A 20,122-nucleotide genomic window follows, 5' to 3' on the forward strand; every position below is an offset into this window, starting at 1 on the left:
CAGACGTGGGACATAGTGAGTAAAAAGAGCAGCCATTTTAAGTACATGTGCTGGACACCGGTCAAACACTGGTTCCCCAGCTACACGATGGCCACTCTGTACCCTGGGTTGTTTGGTATCAAATAACTCATAATATTAAATCCAAACTGGTACCAGTGTTGGATTTAACCTTAAACTGTACGCAAGGTTCACCTTTGATGTGCCCCCTGAAAAGCTAACTCTAACTGGCATAGTTGCTGACAGGTTCCATCCAGCCTGCCACTCCAGACGGCCAGCATACAAACCCGGGGGAGAGCCATGGCGCTGTGGTTTATAAGACAATACCCTTCCTGGGTGGAGAAGCTAACACCCCCTCTCTCAGGAATGTGCAACACCCTGGCGGTGAGCTTCAAAGGGTTACTGCCCCTAAAACTCGAGCTCCCAGGCCTGCTGCTAGCAGCAAATAGCTTCCCCCTTTGCAATCCCCCACTTTTGGTGGGACCAAAGGAGGGAAACGAGACAAAGGGTAGGAGGAGTGGTCTCACTGAGCATGCACAACCACTAGGGGCTTGCAGGCAAAGTGGACGCTCCATTTTACTTTCCTCCTTGTTGGATGGTAGGAAAATATGCAACAGAGTTTAGGGAAGTGCCCCTAAAAAGCCCACTAAATTCAGTATTTACTGTGCTTCCCCTAGACCAAGAAATCCGATTCATCTGGAAAAACAGAAGACAGCACCAAAGAACAAGACAGGACGAGAACAATGGACCTGGTGCACCAGAAGAAGATCTAAGACCCCTGCTTGCTACACCAGAGTCCCAACAATCGCTGCTGCGGAGGAGCTGACCACTGGACCAATCTCAAAAGACCCCAAGGACCTCCAGACTTTGTAAATAACCTGAGAACTTCCTTGTGAGTGGAGGCACCACTCAAGAAACTACAGGAACCTGCAAGGAACCTGCAAACGGGTGAGGGACACTTCTCCGACCAGACAATACCTCTGCAACTGGAAGTCGCAGCCAGACCGGATGACACACCTACGACAGCCTGGCCAAGATCTGCAACTGTGTCCAGTTTGGTGACACAGCGCCCTCCTGTGGCAGAGTTGTGGCAATACCCCAGGTACTGACCAGTGCACATCGGACATCACCAACAACAGCTTTCCCAGAGTCGAGGGACTTCAGTGACACCCAGGACCTCCCATCAGAGCACCCGTGACATCCTGTGTGACCCCAGGAAGAAGACTCACCTGCAGCTACAAAGGGTCCCTCTGCACACAGAATCCAAGATCTCCAAAACGCCCTGCACCTGACCATTCTGAACCTTGCATTGGGGATTTACTGTCTGCCCCAGGTCCCCAACTCCCTGCGATCTCAACAGCCCAAGGGGACCCCCAAGCACCCAACTTAACCTTGCAAGCCAGCTCCTTTTCCAAGTGGCCCATCCAGGTGGCCCTGTGCCTGTGCCAAGAGGTTTTCCAACGCTGCTCCCACCGGAACCGGGAGCCGCCCGAGGCTCTTCAGCTGGCACAGTGTGCCCAGGGACCACTCCGGCCACCCTGCAAGAGAAGAGACTGGTAACCCAACTGTATGATTTTTAATGCATTTTTAAAAGTGACTTTGCATTGATTCCGATGATGTGCAATTATGCACATATAGACTAACTTTATTAAAACTTCAAAAAGTCATAACTCAAAAAGTTCTTAACGTATTCTAAAGATCTTGGTCTTAAAATGTATATAAAAGTCTGAAGTATGTTTTATACATTCTCGTCTCGGGTTATTCATTGACTGTGTGTGGTGCGTGATTGGAATTCTGAGTACAGCAAATACTTAGCACATCTCCTGGATTAGCCCAACTGCTCGACCAGCTATCTTAAAATTGGAGCATTAGGTGTTCTAATTTTTACCTCTGGAAACCAACGTGTGGTTGCCTGGACCCCCTCACAGTGTGCCTAGTTTTGCACACTACATAGAGGGCCACCCTCCTACATTTGGTGTATCAGCGGTGGGAGAAAGAATTTGTGTTTGCTGACACCACTTTTTCAATTGTGTACACACATGAATAACTCTCTAAATTGTCTTTAGATAATTGTTTTAGATTTTTCTAATTGACTACCAATTTTTACAAAATTTTGAAAGTAATTTTTAGGGCCCTGGTTAGGTCCCTACAACTTTAGAAAAAGTTTTAAAGTATTTGCTTTCGTTGGTTATTCAAAAAGGGGAAATGTAAATTCCAAAAAGGTCCCAATTTTACTAAGATAAAAATGTCTGACTCAGAGCCCAGACCCCAGGAGCTCAACCTGGAACCTTATGAGGCATATACCTATGACCAGTTAAGGAGAGACTGCAGGCTATACAAGATTCAAACTGGAAAAAGCCCCAAAACAGAGAAACTTAGGTTTCTGGTGGCCCAGTCTGAAAGCGATCATCCCCCAGCCATAGATAATGATGCATCTGAGGTGGATGAAGAAACTGTAGACAATAGGGATGGGGGTAGCTCCTATTCTCACACAAGCTCTAGAGCACCCACAGATACAGACCTGGATATTGCAACGCTGACCAAATGACTGGCTTTAGAAAGTCAGCTTTTGGAGATAGAAAAGCAAAGAAACAAGTTGGGCGTGGCACCCATCTCTGGCGGCAGCATACAAGTGTTGAAAGAAAAAGATTTCAACTTCAAACACACAAAAGGAGTTGTCCCTCCCTTCACTGAAGGGGATGATATAGTGAAAAAACAAATCTGCCTTTGAAAGAGCCTGTATTGTGTGGGAAATTGAAAAGAAACACTGGGGCACAATGATGTGGGAGTTATTATCAGGAAGGTGCAGGGATAGGCTCAAGACACTGAATGAGGCAGATTCTAAATGCTATGACCTCATGAAGGGTACCTTGATTGAGGGCTTTGGATTTACAACTTAAGAGTACAGGATAAAGTTCAGGGAGGCTCCAAAATCCCAGAGCCAAGCCTGGGTTGACTTTGTGGACTATTCAGTTAAAATGCGGAGTTGTTGGTTGGCTGAGAACAAGGTACAAACAAGAGTATGATAATTTCCCCCACTTTTTGCCTGATGTTGATGTGTTCTAGAAGTTGGTAGTGCCCAGGGCCCCTTCTAACCAGGTTTCCTGGGACAGAGTTCTTTCCCTAAATCTGTTGTGATGCTTGGAACAATTGGATACACTCTTACATTTCCCTGTAGGAAGCCCAAGCAACAGCATCCACCTTAATCTTGCAAACAAGCTCCTTTTCCAGGTGGCCACTCCAGGCGGCCCTATGCCTGTGTCAAGAGGTTTTCCAGTGCTGCTCCAGTCGGAACCAGGAGCCGCCTGAGGCTCTCTAGCTGGCACAGAGTGCCCATCGACCAGTCCGCCCACCCTGCAAGAGAAGAGACTGGTAACCCAACCATACAATTTTTAATGCATTTTTAAAGGTGACTGTTCGTTGATTCCAATGGTGCGTAATTATGCACAGAAAGACTAACTTTATTAAAACTTCAAAAAATCATAACTCAAAAAGTACTAAACGTATTCTAAAGATCTTTGTTTTAAAACTTATATAAAGGTCTGAAGTATTTTTTATAAATTCTGGTATCGAGTTATTCACTGAAAGTGTGTGGTGCATGATTGGAATTTGTGACTAAAGCAAATACTTAACAGATCTACTGGATTAGCCTAACTGCTCGACCAGCTACCTTAAAAATTGGAGCATTAGGTGGTCTAATTTTTATCTCTGGAAACCAACGTGTGGTTGCCTGGACCCCCTGCACAGTCTGCCTAGTTTTGCACACTACATAGAGGCCAGAATCCTACATTCTGCCTTCCCCTGCTCGAGTTAGGCTCAGCAGCAGGGGGGCAGAACAGTGTCTGGGGTCTGCAACAGTGTGGGCTGGCACACAGACCCTGCAAGTTGAACAGGCAGATCTGGGGGATCCTATAATACACGATGGACAAGTTACCTACCTTCGGTAACGATATAACTGGTAGAGACATATAATAGTTGCAGATTCCTCACCTTTGAATTTCCCCAAGCGTCAGACTGGATGCAGAGCTTTTTCTTCAAGCAGTACCTCTGCGCGCCATCAGTTGGCGTTGGTCGACTCCGCAGGCGTTGTGCTCGCCGTGATGACGTCGCAGCCGTTTATAGGCGGCACCCCGGCGCACTGAAGTCAGTTTCTTTCCACGACTTCCCACGCCAGTAGCACAGAGCCATGAAGCACACAGAGTGGTACGCCAAAACTAGGGCCCTTAAGGGGATGTTCCTGTCCCTAGAAATCAGTTTGCAGAGCGGGAGGATGGACGGGTCGGTAAGGAATCTGCAAGTTGCAGATTCCTTACCTTTGAATAGATACCCGAGCAATACCATCCCCGGTGGTGGGCTGAGAACCAAGATCACACTAAGAAGTCCTGCAGGACCGATCGGCCAAAGTAGCCGCCCCTTCGGACCTGATTGTTCAGGCATTAGTGTTTGGTAAAATTGTGTAGAGATGCCCACGTCGCTGCCTGTCTGATGTCTAGGACTGGAATGCCCCGTTCTAGCGCTGTGGTAGCAGCAGTAGCTCTGGTGGAGTGAGCGTGCAAACCTTCGGGAGGTTGCTTTTTAGCCAGAGCATAGCACATTTTGATGCATAAGAGTAACAATCGTGAAATGGTCCTCTTCAGCATTGCCGTCCCCTTCTTTGCACCCATGTATCCCACAAAGAGTTGATCGTCCACCCGCAAGTCTTTGGTCCTATCAAGACAGAATGCCAACACTCTTTTTGGGTACAGATGGTGGAGTCTCTCCATATCATGAGAGGGATGTGGGGGTGCATAAAAGGTAGGCAAGGTGATAGACTGTCTGACATGGAAGGGTGTCACTACTTTAGGTAGAAAAGAAGCCCTTGTGTGAATCACCACCTTGTCAGGATGTATGGCTAGAAAAGGTGGCTTAGATGACAGAGCCTGGAGTTCACTTACGCTGCTGGCAGAAGTAATGGCAACTAAAAAGACGGTCTTGGTAGTTAAGAGCCGTAAAGGACAGTTGTGAAGTGGCTCAAACGGGGTACACATAAGGTATGTTAATACCAGGTTGGGGCCCATTGGGGCATTGTAGGAAAATGGCTCCTTGTTGCAGTTACCCCCCCACACTTTTTGCCTGATATTGATGCTGACTTGACTCAGAGTGTGCTGGGACCCTGCTAACCAGGCGGCAGCACCAGTGTTCTTTCACTAAAAATGTACCATTGTTTCGACAATTGGCTCACCCTTGGCAAACAGATAAGTCCTTTGTGAAAGGTACCAGTGGTACCAAGGGCCCTGTGACCAGGGACGGTCCCTAAGGGCTGCAGCAAGTGTTGTGCCAACCTAAGGGACCCCTCACCATGGCAGATTGTGCGTGTTGGTGGGGAGAAAAAGGCAAAGTCGACATGGCATCCCCCTCAGGATGCCATGCACACAAAATACTGCCTTTGGCAGAGGTAAGTCCCCCCTCTAGCAGGCCTTAAAGCCCTAAGGTAGGGTGCACTATACCACAGGTGAGGGTCTAACTACCTGAGAAATATGCCCCTACAGTGTCTAAGTCCATTCTTAGACATTGTAAGTACAGTGTGGCCATATTAAGTATATGGTCTGGGAGTTTGTCAAAACGAACTTCACAGTTCCATAATGACTACACTGAATACTGGGAAGTTTGGTATCAAACTTCTCAGAATAATAAACCCACACTGATGCCAGTGTTGGATTTATTAAAAAATGCACAAAGAGGGCATCTTAGAGATGCCCCCAGTATTTTACCCAATCCTTCAGTGCAGGACTGACTGGTCTGTGCCAGCCTGCCACTGACAGACGAGTTTCTAACCCCCTGGGGTGAGAGCCTTTGTGCTCTCTAGGGCCAGAAACAAAGCTTGCACAGAGTGGAGGTGCTTCACCCCTGCCCCCTGCAGGAACTGTAACACCTAGCAGTGGGCCTCAAAGGCTCGGACTTTGTGTTACAGTGCTCCTGGGCACTCCAGCTAGTGCGGATGCCCGCACCCCTGGACACAGCCCCCACTTTTGGTGGCAACTCCGGGGAGATAATGAGAAAAACAAGGAGGAGTCACCCCCTCAGCCAGATCCACCCCTATGGTGACCAGAGCTGAAGTCACCCTCTCTTCTTGGAAAATCTTCAATCTTGTTTTGGAGGATTTAGCCCAATAGGGATAGAGATGTGCTCCCCTCCCAAAGGGAGGGAACACAAGGAGGGTGTGGCCACCCTCAAGGACAGTAGCCATTGTTTTTTGCTGGTTTTAAGACTCTGCACAGTTTACCACTGCTAATTGCATATGCTCTCTCCCTTTAAACATGGTAACATTGAATCATACCCAATTGGACTATTTAATTTACTTATAAGTCCCCTAGTAAAGTGCACTATATGTGCCTAGGGCCTGTAGATTAAATGATACTAGTGGGCACTGATTGTGCCACGTACTTCAGTAGCCCCTTAACCTTGTCTCGGGCCTGCCATTGCAAGGCCTGTGTGTGCAGTTTCACTGCCAATTCGACTTGGCATTTAAAAGTTCTTGCCAAGCCTAAAACCCCCCTTTTTCTACATATAAGACACCCCTAAGGTATGCCCTAGGTAGCCCATAGGGCAGGATGCTGTGTAGGCAAAAGGCAGGACATGTACCTATGTAGTTTACATATTCTGGTAGTGTACAACTCCTAAATTCGTTTTCACACTGCTGTGGGGCCTCCTCCCTTCATAGGCTAACAGTGGGGCTGCCCTCATACATTGTTTGAGTGGTAGCTGCTGATCTGAAAGGAGTAGGAAGGTCATATTTAGTATGGCCAGAATGGTGATATAAAATCCTGCTGACTGGTGAAGTTGGATTTAATATTACAATTTTAGAAATCCCACTTTTAGAAAGTGAGCATTTCTCTGCACTTAAATCCTTCTGTGCCTTACAATCCAGGTCTGGCTGGGTTTAGTTGACAGCTCCTTGTGCATTCACTCAGGCACACCCCAAACACAGGATACTCAGCCTCACTTGCATAAATCTGCATTTTGAATTGGTCTTCCTGGGCTGGGAGGGTAGTGGACCTGTCCTCACACAAAGGACTGCCATACCCCCGACTGGGACCCTGGCAGAGAGGATTGAACTGAAAGGGGACCTGGTGCACCTCTAAGCCACTCTTTGAAGTTTCCCCCACTTCAAAGGCACATTTGGATATATCTACAGGGCCTCTGCCTCTACCAACTCAGACACCTCCTGGAGAAGAAAACTGGAACTAGAACCTGCATCCTGCCAAGAAGAATTGCCTGGCTGCTCAAGGACTCACCTGTCTGCTTTCTGTGAAGGACTGCTATCTTGCTGTTGCCCTGCTGCGTTGCTGCTCTCTGGCTGCGGTGAAGAAGTGCTCTCCAAGGGCTTGGATAGAGCTTGCCTCCTGTTCCCTGAAGTCTCAGGGCCAAAAAGACTTCATCTCTTCAAGAAGGACTCCTTATGCAGCGAAATTTGACGCACAGCCTGCCAGAAGCGACGCCCAGCCTGCACCGCGGTGAAAATTTCACTGCACGCCGAACCGGAATGATGCAGCCTGACTTCGCAATGAGAAAATTGACGTAGTGCCAGTGTAGCTACTGGAAATTTGACGCACGGCCCACTGAATCGACGCACAGCCAATTTGGAACGATGCAGCCCGACTTCCAGAGAGGAATCGAGGCAGCGCCTGCCGTGCGGTAGAAAATTCTACGCAACCCCCACTGGATCTATGCAGCTCCTGTGACAGCGCAGGAAATCCACGCACCGTCCCCGGGGTGTCTGAAAACCCCGCAACCCAAAGAAGATCCACGACTGAGCGCCGGAAATCGATGCACAGCCGTCCCTGCGTGAAAACTAAACAACGCATCGCCGTGTGCCGCCTGACAAATCGACGCACACCCCTTTGTTTCCACGCATCTCCTCCTCTGTGGTTCTTTGCAGAGATTTTTCACACAAACCAGGTACTTTGTGCTTGAAAGAGACTTTGTTTGCTTTTAAAAGACTTAAGATACTTTATATCACTTTTCAGTGATATCTCAACATTTACTTATAGCATTTTTAATTGGTTTGACCTGCATATTCTCAGATAAATATTATATATTTTTCTAAATACTGTGTGGTGTATTTGTGTGGAGCTATATGGTGTTATTGTGTGATTTATTGCACAAATACTTTACTCATTGTCTCTAAGTTAAGCCTGACTGCTCAGTGCCAAGCTACCAGAGGGTGGGGACAGGATAACTTGGATTGTGTGTGACTTACCCTGACTAGAGTGAGGGTCCTTGCTTGGACAGGGGGAAACCTGACTGCCAACCAAAGACCTCATTTCTAACATTGGTGGCAGCGGTGGGATGGGACTTGTATTTGTGAAGTGACATATAGTAGCTAAGTATTCCACTACCTACCCACAGTTGAAGGTCAACTTGATTCTTTTTCTTTTTTTCTGCAATTTTGTTTTTCCTGACAATGTTTTACTAAAATCCTCATTCAACATGTCTCTGGCTGGGTCTCAAGCAGGAGATGAAGATTTTGATCTGACTATGCTGCAAACCTACACTGTTAAACAGCTGAGGGAGTTCTGCAGGGATATTGGTGTACATACCCAGAAAGCCTCCAGGAAGGAGGAATTCCAAATGGCGCTGAGGGTCTGGGCAGAAGCCCTTTCAGAGGAGGATGTTGAGGAGGATGGTCCAGAGGATGTCCCCTCAGAGGATTTTTTTTGCCATTAGTGGATGATGTTACCACTGCAATTGTGCCCCCTGCCAAACCAGGGAGCAGTGTCTCTGATCAAGGCCTGACTGCAGAGGAATGGAGAGAGGAGAGGGAGTTTCAATTGCAGATGGCAAGGTTCAAAATTGAGGCTCAACAGGAGGAAAGGAGAGCAGAGAGAGAAGCCAAGCAAGCTGGGGCTGAAAGAGCAACCAAACAGATTGAAGCTGAGAGAGCTGAGCCTCTTGGGGAATTCCTGGACTCTGTGCACACTATCTCTCACTTTGAGATAGTATATACAGAGCCAGCTTCCAACAATGGTGGATCATCGGTGGGGTCTAAGACTTTGCATTTGCTGGACGACTCAGCCAATACGTGAGCACGCAAATAAATTCCAAAATTGTCATTAGAAAACAGATTTTTGAATTTTGACTATTTTTCCAAATTTTTAAACGTCCTGCTAGGGCCTTGTGTAAGTCCTTGTTAGCATTTCTTTGTAAGTTTAAACTTTTGTAAAAGTTAGGTTTTAAGCACTAGAAGTAGTTTTTCGTTTCTTAAAAAATTATCCCAACTTTTAGAGACATAATGAATAATCCAGAGGAGGTGGTGATGGAACTCAACCTCACCCCTTACCTGCATCTAGAGATGTCAGAGCTAAGGTCCATCTGTAAGTTAAAAAAGATCAAAACTAGGTCCAACCCTACCAAGGTCAAGCTCCAGGCGCTCTTGGCAGAGTATACAAGGGGCCACCCCACTGAGATGGAAGACCCTCCCTCAGATGGGGAAGAAATTGGTGAACAAGAGGAAGAACCCGCCCCTCCTGTCCTAATTAGGGAGACCAGGGCTCCAAGAACCCTGTCTCCACAAATCATAGTCAGAGAGTCTGGTTCTTTCACAGGGAAGTCCAGTCCCTCTGTAAGCATTGAGGAAAGCCTCAATGAAGAGGACATCCTTCTAGCAAGGATGGCCAAGAGATTATCTTTGGAGAAACAGCTCCTAGCTATAAAAAGGGAGAGAAAGGAAATGGGTTTAACACCCATAAATGGTGGCAGCACTTTAAATAGGGTCAGAGAGAATACTGACATCCTGAAACGCGCCAAAGGGGTTGTAACTAAATATGAAGAAGGTGATGATATCACCAAATGGTTCACAGCTTTTGAGAGAGCTTGTGCAACCAGAAGCGTAAGCAGATCTCACTGGGGAGTTCTCCTGTGGGAAATGTTCACTGGTAAGTGTAGGGATAGACTCATCACACTCCCTGGTAAGGATACAGAATCCTATGACCTGATGAAGGCTACCTGGATTGAGGGCTTTGAATTCTCAACTGAGGAGTATAGAATTAGGTTCAGGGGGCTCACAAAACCTTGAGCCAGTCCTGGGTTGATTTTGTTGACTTCTCAGTCAAAACACTAGATGGTTGGATAACTGGCAGTGGAGTAAGTGTCAATGATGGGCTGTATAATTTATTTATGAAAGAACATCTGTTAAGTAATTGCTTCAATTATAAGTTGCATCAACATCTGGTAGACCTAGGTCCAATTTCTCCCCAAGATGTGGGAAAGAAGGTAGACCAATGGGTCAAGACAAGGGTGACCAAGACTTCCACAGAGGGTGACCAAAAGAAAGGGGTCACAAAGCCTCCCCAGGGGAAGGGTGGTGAGACATCCAAGGACAAAAATAAAGAGTCTTCACAAGGGCCCCATAAACCTGCTCGGGAGGGTGAGCCTCTTCACAGTCAACAAATGGGTATATGGGTAAAAACTTTGATCCCAAGAAGGTCTGGTGTCACAACTGTAGACAGCATGGACACCAAACTGGAGACAAGGCCTGCCCCAAGAAAAGTCCCACAACTACTACTCCAGTTAGCACTGGAATAGCCAGTCTCCAGGTGGGATAAATCAGGGCTTACACTGAAGCTACTTCAGTCTTTGAGGGTGGGGTGGATTTAGCCACACTAGCTGCCTCGCCGCCTAACATGCAAAAATACAGGCAGCAGCTCTTGATAAATGGGAACAAAGTAGAAGCCCTGAGGGATACAGTTGCCAGTGTCGTCATGGTGACTGACAAACTGGTTTCCCCAGGACAGTATCTGGCTGGACAGTCATATCCAGTCATCAATGCTGACAATGAAACTAAAGTCCATGGCAATGGTGACTTTAGAATGGGAAGGGGTTACTGGCCTGAAACAGGTAGTGGTCTCTTATGCAATTCCAGTAGAGTGTTTGCTAGGGAATGAACTGGAATCCTCAGCATGGGCTGAGGTAGTGCTCAAGACCCATGCAGCCATGCTGGGTATCCCTGAACTGGTGTGTGTTAAGTCAAGAGCACAGAGCAGAGCACAAGGTGAAAAAGAAGTGTTGGAGCCTGTAATAATGGCCCAACCTCCCAATCAATCAATCAATCATAGCATTTATAAAGCGCGCTATGTACCCGTCAGGGTTTCGAGGCGCTGAGGGGGGGGGAGCGCTGCTGATTTAGCGGTCGAAGAGCCAGGTCTTGAGGAGCCTTCTGAATGCGAGGAGGTCCTGGGTCTGGCGAAGAGATGTGGGGAGAGAGTTCCAGGTCTTGGCGGCGAGGAAGGAGAAGGATCTGCCGCCGGATGTCTTGCGCTGGATTCGGGGTACGATGGCGAGGGCGAGGTTGGCGGATCGGAGTTGACGTGTTGGAGTGTAGAAGTTAAGTCTGGTGTTGAGGTAGGAGGGTCCGGTGTTGTGAAGTGCCTTGTGAGCGTGGGTCAGGAGTTTAAAGGTGAAAGAGAAAAGGTAAGAGGACTGGGGGACCACCCTCTGTACAGCAAAAAAACAGGACCTCTCCTCCCAGGAAGATGTCCTATCCCCTGAAGGAACTGAGTCCATGGAGCTGCAGCCTTATCAGGTAGAGCTCTTGGGCCCAGGGGGACCCTCAAGGGAACAGCTGTGCCAGGGACAAAAGACTTGTCCCACTCTTGAAGGCCTGAGACAGTAAGCAGCTGAGCAGGAAAAGGGAAGTGTCAGTGGATCCCACACAGTCTATTGGGGAGGATGGATTCCTTTACACTGAGGCCCGACATCCCAAACCTGGTGCCACTAGGAGAGTGGTAGTGCCTCAAGAGTTTAGAGAGTTCATCCTCATCTTTGCCCATGACATTCCACTAGATGGGCATTTGGGACAAACCAAGACTTGGGAAAGATTAGTCAACCATTTCTATTGGCCCAATATGTCCCAGAAGGTAAGGGAGTTTTGCAGCTCCTGTGCCAACTGTCAAGCAAGTGGCAAGACAGGTAGCCACCCAAAGGCCCCCCTCATTCCACTTCCAGTGGTGGGGGTCCCCTTTGAAAGGGTTGGTGTGGACATAGTGGGTCCTCTTGAACCTCCCACAGCCTCAGGGAACCAATACATACTGGTAGTATTGGAACATGCTGGTATCTTTACCAGAGTGGGCTTTCCTCAGGAGGTGGTTTCTGACAGAGGTACCAACTTCATGTCAGCTTACCTGGAAAATATGTGGAATGAGTGTGGGGTGACTTATAAATACACCACATCTTATCATCCACAAACCAATGGTCTTGTGAAACGATTTAACAAGACATTAAAGGACATGATCATGGGGCTCCCTGAAAAACTCAAAAGGAGATGGGATGTCCTCCTGCCATGCCTGCTTTTTGCCTACATAGAGGTGCCACAGAAGGGAGTAGGGTTTTACCCCTTTGAGCTTCTGTTTGGCCATCCTGTAAGGGGGGCCACTGGCACTTGTAAAAGAAGACTGGGAGAGACCTCTTCATGAGCCTAAACAAGACGTGGCAGACTATCTACTAGGCCTCCACTCAAGGATGGCAGAGTACATGGAAAAGGCAAGCAAAAACCTCGAGGCCAGCCAACAACTCCAGAAGTTGTGGTATGACCAAAAGGCTGCAATGGTTGAATTCCAACCAGGGAAGAAAGTCTGGGTTCTGGAGCCTGTGGCGCCCAGGGCACTCCAGGACAGATGGAGTGGCCCTTACCCATTGCTAGAAAAAAAGAGTCAGGTCACTTATCTAGTGGACCTGGGCATTAGCAGGACACCCAAGAGGGTGATTCATGTTAACCGTATAAAACTCTAAAATGAAAGGACAGACATAACCATGCTGATGGTCACTGTAGGAGGCTGGCCTGGTTTGTAGTGGGTACCTTGGGTACTTACACCTTACACCAGGTCTAGTTATCCATTAATAGTGAAATGTAGTAGTGTTCTAGCAGGGTAGGCTGATAGAGATAGCTAAAGCAGAGCAGTTTAGGCTGAATAAGGAGACATGAAAAGCTCCTGCAATACCACTTACAGTCACAAGTAAAGACAATACTCAGTGTTACCAACAATAAAGATAGTTTATTTGGGTGACACAGCACCAAAAATATCTTAGAGGCAATACTTCTTCTGAAGGTAAGTATTATACACAATGTATACACTAGACACCAGACTAAGGCAAGTAATTAGTCATACGATAGTGTAAACAATAGGAAATGCTATAGAATGCAATGGGAGAAAACAGGTCTAGGGGCAACACAAACCATATTCTAAGAAAGTGGAATGCCAATCACAAATTCCCCCCTAGACAAGTGTACTGTGTGCTGAATCGCTGGGAGAGTAAGAATACAGTACAGGTAAGTAAATTACCGCACCCCAGAGCCCGAAAAAAGCAGGAGTAAAGTACTGAAAGTTTCCTTAGGACACACCACAAGTTGTGATTAGAGTTATTGCAAGAGCCAACCAAGTCTTTAAAACAACAAATGGTGGATTTGTGGACCTGAAGACCTGCAAAGGAAGGAGACCAAGTCCAGAAGACAAAAGACGTTCCAGGAGGGACAGGAGCCCGTGCCAACCCAGAAGAGTGTGAAAAAGAAGAGTCCCCAGTTGGACGAAGACTGCAAAAATGCACCCTAGGAAGAAGTCAGCGGGTTCCTGCATGATGCACTGGATGTCCCATGTCGTGAAGTTGGATGCAGACGAGTTTTGGCGCTGGATTTCTTCAACAAGCCTTGGGTCCAGCAAAGTCACATTTTGCATCAAGTATGTGCTATCTGAACCCAGGAGGGACCTGGGGGCCTCAACTCTGTGTGAGGAGGAAGAGGGGGCTCTCTGCACTCCAGAGAGCCCTCAGAGCACCAGACAGCACCCAGGGGAGTCCCAGGACACGAGGACAAGGAAGGTGCAAAATGCGGTTGGTGCAGCACTACAAAAGAAGGTCCCACGCCGCTGGAGAACAACTCACCAAGTTGAGCGTTGCAAGATAGAGTGCTGGGGACCTGGGCCAGGCTTTGCACAATGGGATTTTGCAAATAGTGCACAGAGGCCTCAGGAGGTGAAGAAGACGCGGTGCACAGGGGTACTGTTGTTCTCCGAGAAGGCAAGGTCTTAACTCCTCCAAATTGGGACAGCAGGACCTCAGGACAGTCTGTGTCGATGGGGTCCCTACAGAGCCAGCTTCCTACAGTCTGTCTGTGCCGACCAATGCCTGTGTGTGAGAAAGTAGTCTCTTTCTAGCATGGTTACCCCTACTTTTGTCCTGTTTGTGAGTCTGTGTCAGTGCGTTTTGCCTGTATCACTGGGATCCTGCTGGCCAGGACCCCAGTGCTCCTAGCTTGTGGCCTAATGTGTGTGCAGTCAGTAGTGCTTAACTGTGTCACTGAAGTTCTGCTAACCAGAACTTCAGTGCTGATGCTCTCTCTGCTTCCAAATTAGTCACTATAGTTTAGTGACTTCATTTACCAATTCCAATTGGCACACTGGACCCCCCTTATAAGTGCCTAATGTATGGTACCTATGTATTGGGGTTCCAGGAGATGCTTATGGGCTGCAGCATTTCTTTTGCCACCCATAAGGAGCTCAGACAAACCCTTTCACAGGACTGCCACTAAAGCCTGCGTGAAATAGTGCACATACTATTTCACAGCCATTTCACTGCACTTAAGTAACTTAGAAGTCACCTATATGTCTAACCTTCATTTACTGAAGGCTAGGTGCAAAGTTACTAAGTGTGAGGGCACCTTTGCACTAGCAAAGGTGCCCCCAAGCTGCCCAGGGCCAATGCCCCGGACTTGGTGATTGCGGGGATACCATTACACGCATGCACTACATATAGGTCAATACCTATATGTAGCTTCACAATGGTAACTCCGAATATGGCCATGCAAGGTGTCTAAGATTGTGCAATTGTCCCCCCCCCATTCCAAATTTGATATTGGGGAGCCAATCCCATGCATCCTGGGGGCTCCACCATGGAACCCCAGTACTGCCAAACCAGCTTTTCGAGGCTTGCACTGCAGCTATGGCTGCTGCCACCTCACAGACAGGGTTCTGCCCTCCTGGGGTCTGAGTAGCTCAATCCCAGGAAGGCAGAACAATGCATTTCCTTTGTGAGGAGGGTGTTACACCCTTTCCCTTTGGAAATAGGTGTTACAGGCTGGGGAGGGGTAGCCTCCCAGAGCCTCTGGAAATGCTTTGAAGGGCACAGATGGTGTCCTCATTGAATAGGCCAGTCTCCACCAGTTCAGTGACCGCTCCCCTGTCCATCACCACCCCAAGGGTGGTGCCCAGAGCTCCTCCAGTGTGTCCCTGGAGTTAGCCATCTTGTTTTCCAAGGTGTGGGGACACTCTGGAAATCTCTGAGTGGCCAGTGCTAGAAGGTGATGTTAGAGACCCCTCCTGATAGGTGCATACCTAGTTAGGTAGCCAATCCCCCACTCAGGGCTATTTGGGGTCTCTCCTGTGGGTTCCTCTTCAGATTCAGCTTGCACGTTTCCACCAGGAATCCTCTGCAACTTCTGCTTCAGTTTCTGACCGTCGGATCAACTGCAGACTGCTCCAGGAACCGCTGTACCTGCAACAAAGTATCCAGAAAGGCTACTGTGACCCTGCAACTTCAGCTCCAGCCAGCAAGTTCAACAGTTTCCAAGGTGTGCATGCTCTGAGGACTTCCTGCCTTCATCCTGCACCAGAAGAACTGAAGAAATCTCCCATGGAGTGACGGAGTCACTTCCCTGCTCCAGCAGGCACCTACTAAGACGATGACCGGTTCTCTGGGACTCTTCTCCTGGCAACGAGCCTGCTCACTGGAATACAGGTGGTGGACCCCTTCGACCCAGACTGTCCTAAGGTCCAGCTGTCCAAATTTGGCAGAGGTAAGAGCTTGCCTTCCTGGTTTGTGACAGTACCCCTGTGCACGTCGTCATCTCTGGCTCCTGAAGCCTCTGTGCACTATTTGCAAGAATCCTTTGGGCACAGCGTGTCCAGGTCCCCAGCACTCCATCCTGTGACGCAAAACTCGCTGAGTTGTTCTCCGGCAGTGTGGGACCTTCTTTTGTAGTGCTGCAGCAACCGCAATTTGCACCTTCTTTGTTCCCGTGTCCTGGGACTCGCTTGGGTGCTGCCTGGTCATCTAATGGTTCCCTCCAGTGTTGGGAGCCCCCTCTGCCTCCTCAGTCCAAGTTGAAGCCCCCAGGTCCCTCCTGGGTCCAGGCAGTGCCATTTTGAAGCAAACCGCAACATTGCTTGAACCAAGGCTTGTTGGATGAATACAAGCCAACCTCTCTGCACCCCCCAACTACACCTGCAGAGGGAATCTGGAGGACCCACCGTGTGCAGTGGGCAAACAAGGATTCAGGTTTTGTATAGAAATCAATGGAGGGATCTGGGGGTCACTCAGAGGTTGCAGGCAGGGCACAGGGGGGCTTCTTGGGCCAGCCACCGACTAGGCAAGGGTGAGGGCCACCTGCTGGTCACTTCAGCACCGGTAGTTGGTTCCTCTTGGGCCTAGGGGCTGCAGGTGCAGTGCTTCTTCCAGGTGTCGGATTCTTTGTTACCAGGCAGTTGTGGTCAGGGGGATCCTCTGGATTCTCTCTGCAGGCGTCGCCGATGGGGTACAGGGAGGTCGTCTCATGGTGGACACGTCATGGGTGTCGCATGGGGGTCCTTTCTGCGGTGTTGGTTTCTCTGGACACGGGCCGGGGGCGTCGGGTGCAGAGTGTTGGGGACTCACGCTTCAGGAGTGAGGTGAGAGTCCCTTTAAAGATGGTTTCTTCTTCGCTGCTTTGGACAGAGATGCTATCCACAGGAGTTTCTTGGTCCTTTGGGTTTTGCAGGGCAGTCCTCTGAGTAGGCAGAGGTGGCTGGTCACGCTGGATGTGTCGCTGTTGCAGGTTCTTTGAATCAGGAGACAGGCAGGTAGGGCTGGTGCCAAAGCAGTTGTCGTCTCCTTCTTCTCTGGGAGGTTTTCAGGTCAGCAGTCCTTCTTCTTGTTAAGGTCATCAGGAATCTGATTTCCTGGGTTCAGGGTCGCCCCTAAACCCTGAATTTAGGGGTGTGTTAGGGTCACAGGGCAGTAGCCAATGGCTACTCTCCTTGAGGGTGGCTACACCCTCCTTGTACTCCCTCCCTTTGGGGAGGGGAGCACATCCCTATCCCTATTGGGCTAAATCCTCCAAAACAAGATGAAGGATTTTCCAAGGAGAGGGTCACTTCAGCTCTGGTCACCTTAGGGGTGGACCTGGCTGAGGAGGTGACTCCTCCTTGTTTTTCTCATTATCTCCCTGAACTTGCTGCCAAAATTGGGGGCTGTGTCCAAGGAGCGGGCATCTCTACTAGCTGGAGTGCTTTGGGGCATTGTAACACGAAGCCTGAGCCTTTGAGGCTCACTGCTAGGTGTTACAGTTCCCGCAGGGGGGAGGTGTGAAGCACCTCCACCCAGTGCAGGCTTTGTTTCTGCCCCAGAGAGCACAAAGGCTCTCACCCCAGAGGGTCAGAAACTCGTCTCTCAGTGGCAGGCTGGCACAGACCAGTCAGTCCTGCACTGAAGGATTGGGTAAAATACAGGGGGCATCTCTAACATGCCCTCTGTGTGCATTTTTTAATAAATCCAACACTGGCATCAGTGTGGGTTTATTATTCTGAGACGTTTGGTACCAAACTTCCCAGTATGCAGTGTGGCCATTATGGAATTGTGGAGTTCGTTTTGACAAACTCCCAGGCCATATACTTAATATGGCCACACTGTACTTACAATATCTAAGAATGGACTTAGACACTGTAGGGGCATATTGCTCATGCAGCTATGCCCTCACTTGTGGTATAGTGCACCCTGCTTTAGGGCTTTAAGGCCTGCTAAGGGGTGACTCATCTATGTCACAGGCAGTATTTTGTGTGCATGGCATCCTGAGGGGAATGCGATGTCGACTTTGCCTTTTTCTCCCAACCAACACACACAATCTGCAATGGCAGTGTGCATGTGTTAGGTGAGGGGTCCCTTAGGGTGGCACAACACATGCTGCAGCCCTTAGGGACCTTCCCTGGTCACAGGGCCCTTGGTACCACTGGTACCTTTTACAAGGGACTTATCTGTGTGCCACGGGTGTGCCAACTGTGGAAACAATGGTACATTTTTAGTGAAAGAACACTGGTGCAGGGGCCTGGTTAGCAGCGTCCCAGCACACTTCTCAGTAAAGTCAGCATCAGTATCAGGCAAAAAGTGGGGGGCGTGTAACTGCAACAAGGAGCCATTTCCCTACAGCTTCATATTGCATTCTATTGTATTTTCTACTGTTTGCACTATTCTGTGACTATATACTTCCCTGATTTTGGTCTCTATTGTATATATTGTGTATAATACTTACCTTCAAAAGGAGTATTGCTTCTAAGATATTTAGGGCCTTGTGTCACTAAAATAAAGTACCTTTATTTTTTGGTAACACTGAGTATTGTCGTTTAATGTGTTTAAGTACTGTGTAACTATAATGGTACTGCAGGAGCTCTGCATGTCTCCTAGTTCCCCCTAAGCTCCTCTGCTACAGCTACCTCTAACAGCTTAAGCTGCTAGAACACTGACTATATTTCACTAATAAGGGATAACTGGACCTGGTATAAGGTGTAAGTGCCTAGGGTACCCACTACAAACCAGGCCAGCCTCCTACACTGTGTGAAACAGAACAAACCCTCCAAGGACCAGAGACAGGCTGAGCCCAGATACCTAGAAAGTTGTCATAGAGAGCCTCCCAAAAAGGCAGAACTGGCTTGGTGTCAGAGTGATCCGGAGTAAAAGATAACAGTGGATCAGTAGACAACTGCACCATAGAAAGATGTAAACCAAAAAACATCAGACACCCGCCTCAAAACATGTATGAATGCAGTGGTGGCTTCTGTCGCCAAGCCAGGGGACGAGAGCAGGCTAGACGCTGGGGAGGAGACTAGACCACTAGCAGTTCCCAAATCAAGTACTCAATCCGAGGATGAACCAGGAATGTGCCCCATAAGGGGAGCATAAGGATGGGCAAGAGGTTCAGAAAGTGAAAGCACAGAAGCCTCATGTCAACTCCTCAGTGCCACTCCCGGCGTTGGTGGTGATGTTGACCGACGTTAAGTGGGGGAAGCTTCCTCGGAAGCAACGTCATCCAACTCCAGAGAGATCAATATAGGTGCGTCAAGAGGAGTTGAGTGGTCCAACCGCGCTGTGAGGGGTGTTGGGACAAAAGGATAAGGGAAAATGCAACAGAGGTCGTATGAGGCTGTGAGCCGAACCGACTCTGGAGTCGGATTCAAGAGTGTGAGCAGGCATCGAGGTGGAAACCGCCGGCAAACACCCTGCCAAAACACTCACCATCTCCATAGGGCCCAAAGGCGCTCCAGAGGGAGTGGAAGGACCAAAGATAGAATGGAGGGACGTCTAATAACGTCCCATTTGGTCAATAGTCGCCCTGGATACGGTGGAAGGGATGGGGTCGGCACGGGCACTGACTCCACTGGAGGAGAACGCGGAGGCGGAGACACTGAAGAGCATGCAGGTGCCTGGGTAGACCTACCTGGAGACGTCGAGGGTGGAACCAGGTTCGACTGAACCATCCAAGAACTACTCCTGGAATGCTCCCGGAACCGTGAAAATGAAGACGGACTGTGACGTCAGCGGGAAGAGGACTTGTCTGCCCGTGCCGCAAGGAGCTTCATGTGATGCTCCCTCAAAGACTTCGGCTTCAAAATATGGCAGACGTCGCAGGCGTCGGCGTCATGATGAGACCCCAGACACAACAAACAGACGTAATGAGGATCCGTGGTTGACATCTGCAGGGAAAAGAATCCACAGGGTTTAAGCCCAGCAGGCATATACACTATTATCTGTTAAGAAATGATACAAAATACCCAACGTTGGGTAGAAAAGGCCATAAGGACCTGAGGTACTCAAGACACCGGATCCGAGTTGCTGCGCGGAAAAGAAGAAACTGACGTCAGCATGTTGGGGGAGGGAATATATGGAATCTGCTGACGTCATGTCCAGGGACGACGTCACTGCGGAGTCGCTCGACGCCCTCTACCGACGCACAGAGGTACTGCTGAAGAAAAATTTCCAGATCCAGTCTGACACCTGGGGAAGTAGTCTAAGATAAGGAATCTGCAGCTAGCTGTCTCTATCAGACTGGTTTTAAGTGTATGCCAGTTGTTAT

The 20,122-nt window shown here is 48.8% G+C and overlaps 1 protein-coding gene across 4 annotated transcripts in view; it reads right to left on the reverse strand.

Annotated features, from left to right (window-relative positions):
* Window positions 1-20,122, reverse strand: part of PARP4 (poly(ADP-ribose) polymerase family member 4) — a 1,744,976-nt gene that overhangs the window by 12,263 nt on the left and 1,712,591 nt on the right. For 3 of the 4 annotated variants that reach the window (XM_069202293.1, XM_069202292.1, XM_069202291.1), the window contains one exon: window positions 1,389-1,535. The exons of the other annotated variant lie outside the window; for it this stretch is intronic. In XM_069202293.1, the coding sequence (XP_069058394.1) occupies window positions 1,389-1,535 (147 nt within the window). The remainder of the gene's footprint in view (window positions 1-1,388; window positions 1,536-20,122) is intronic. 4 annotated transcript variants of the gene reach the window in all.

Source organism: Pleurodeles waltl, chromosome 8, assembly GCF_031143425.1.
Source record: "Pleurodeles waltl isolate 20211129_DDA chromosome 8, aPleWal1.hap1.20221129, whole genome shotgun sequence".
Lineage (NCBI taxonomy): Eukaryota > Metazoa > Chordata > Amphibia > Caudata > Salamandridae > Pleurodeles > Pleurodeles waltl.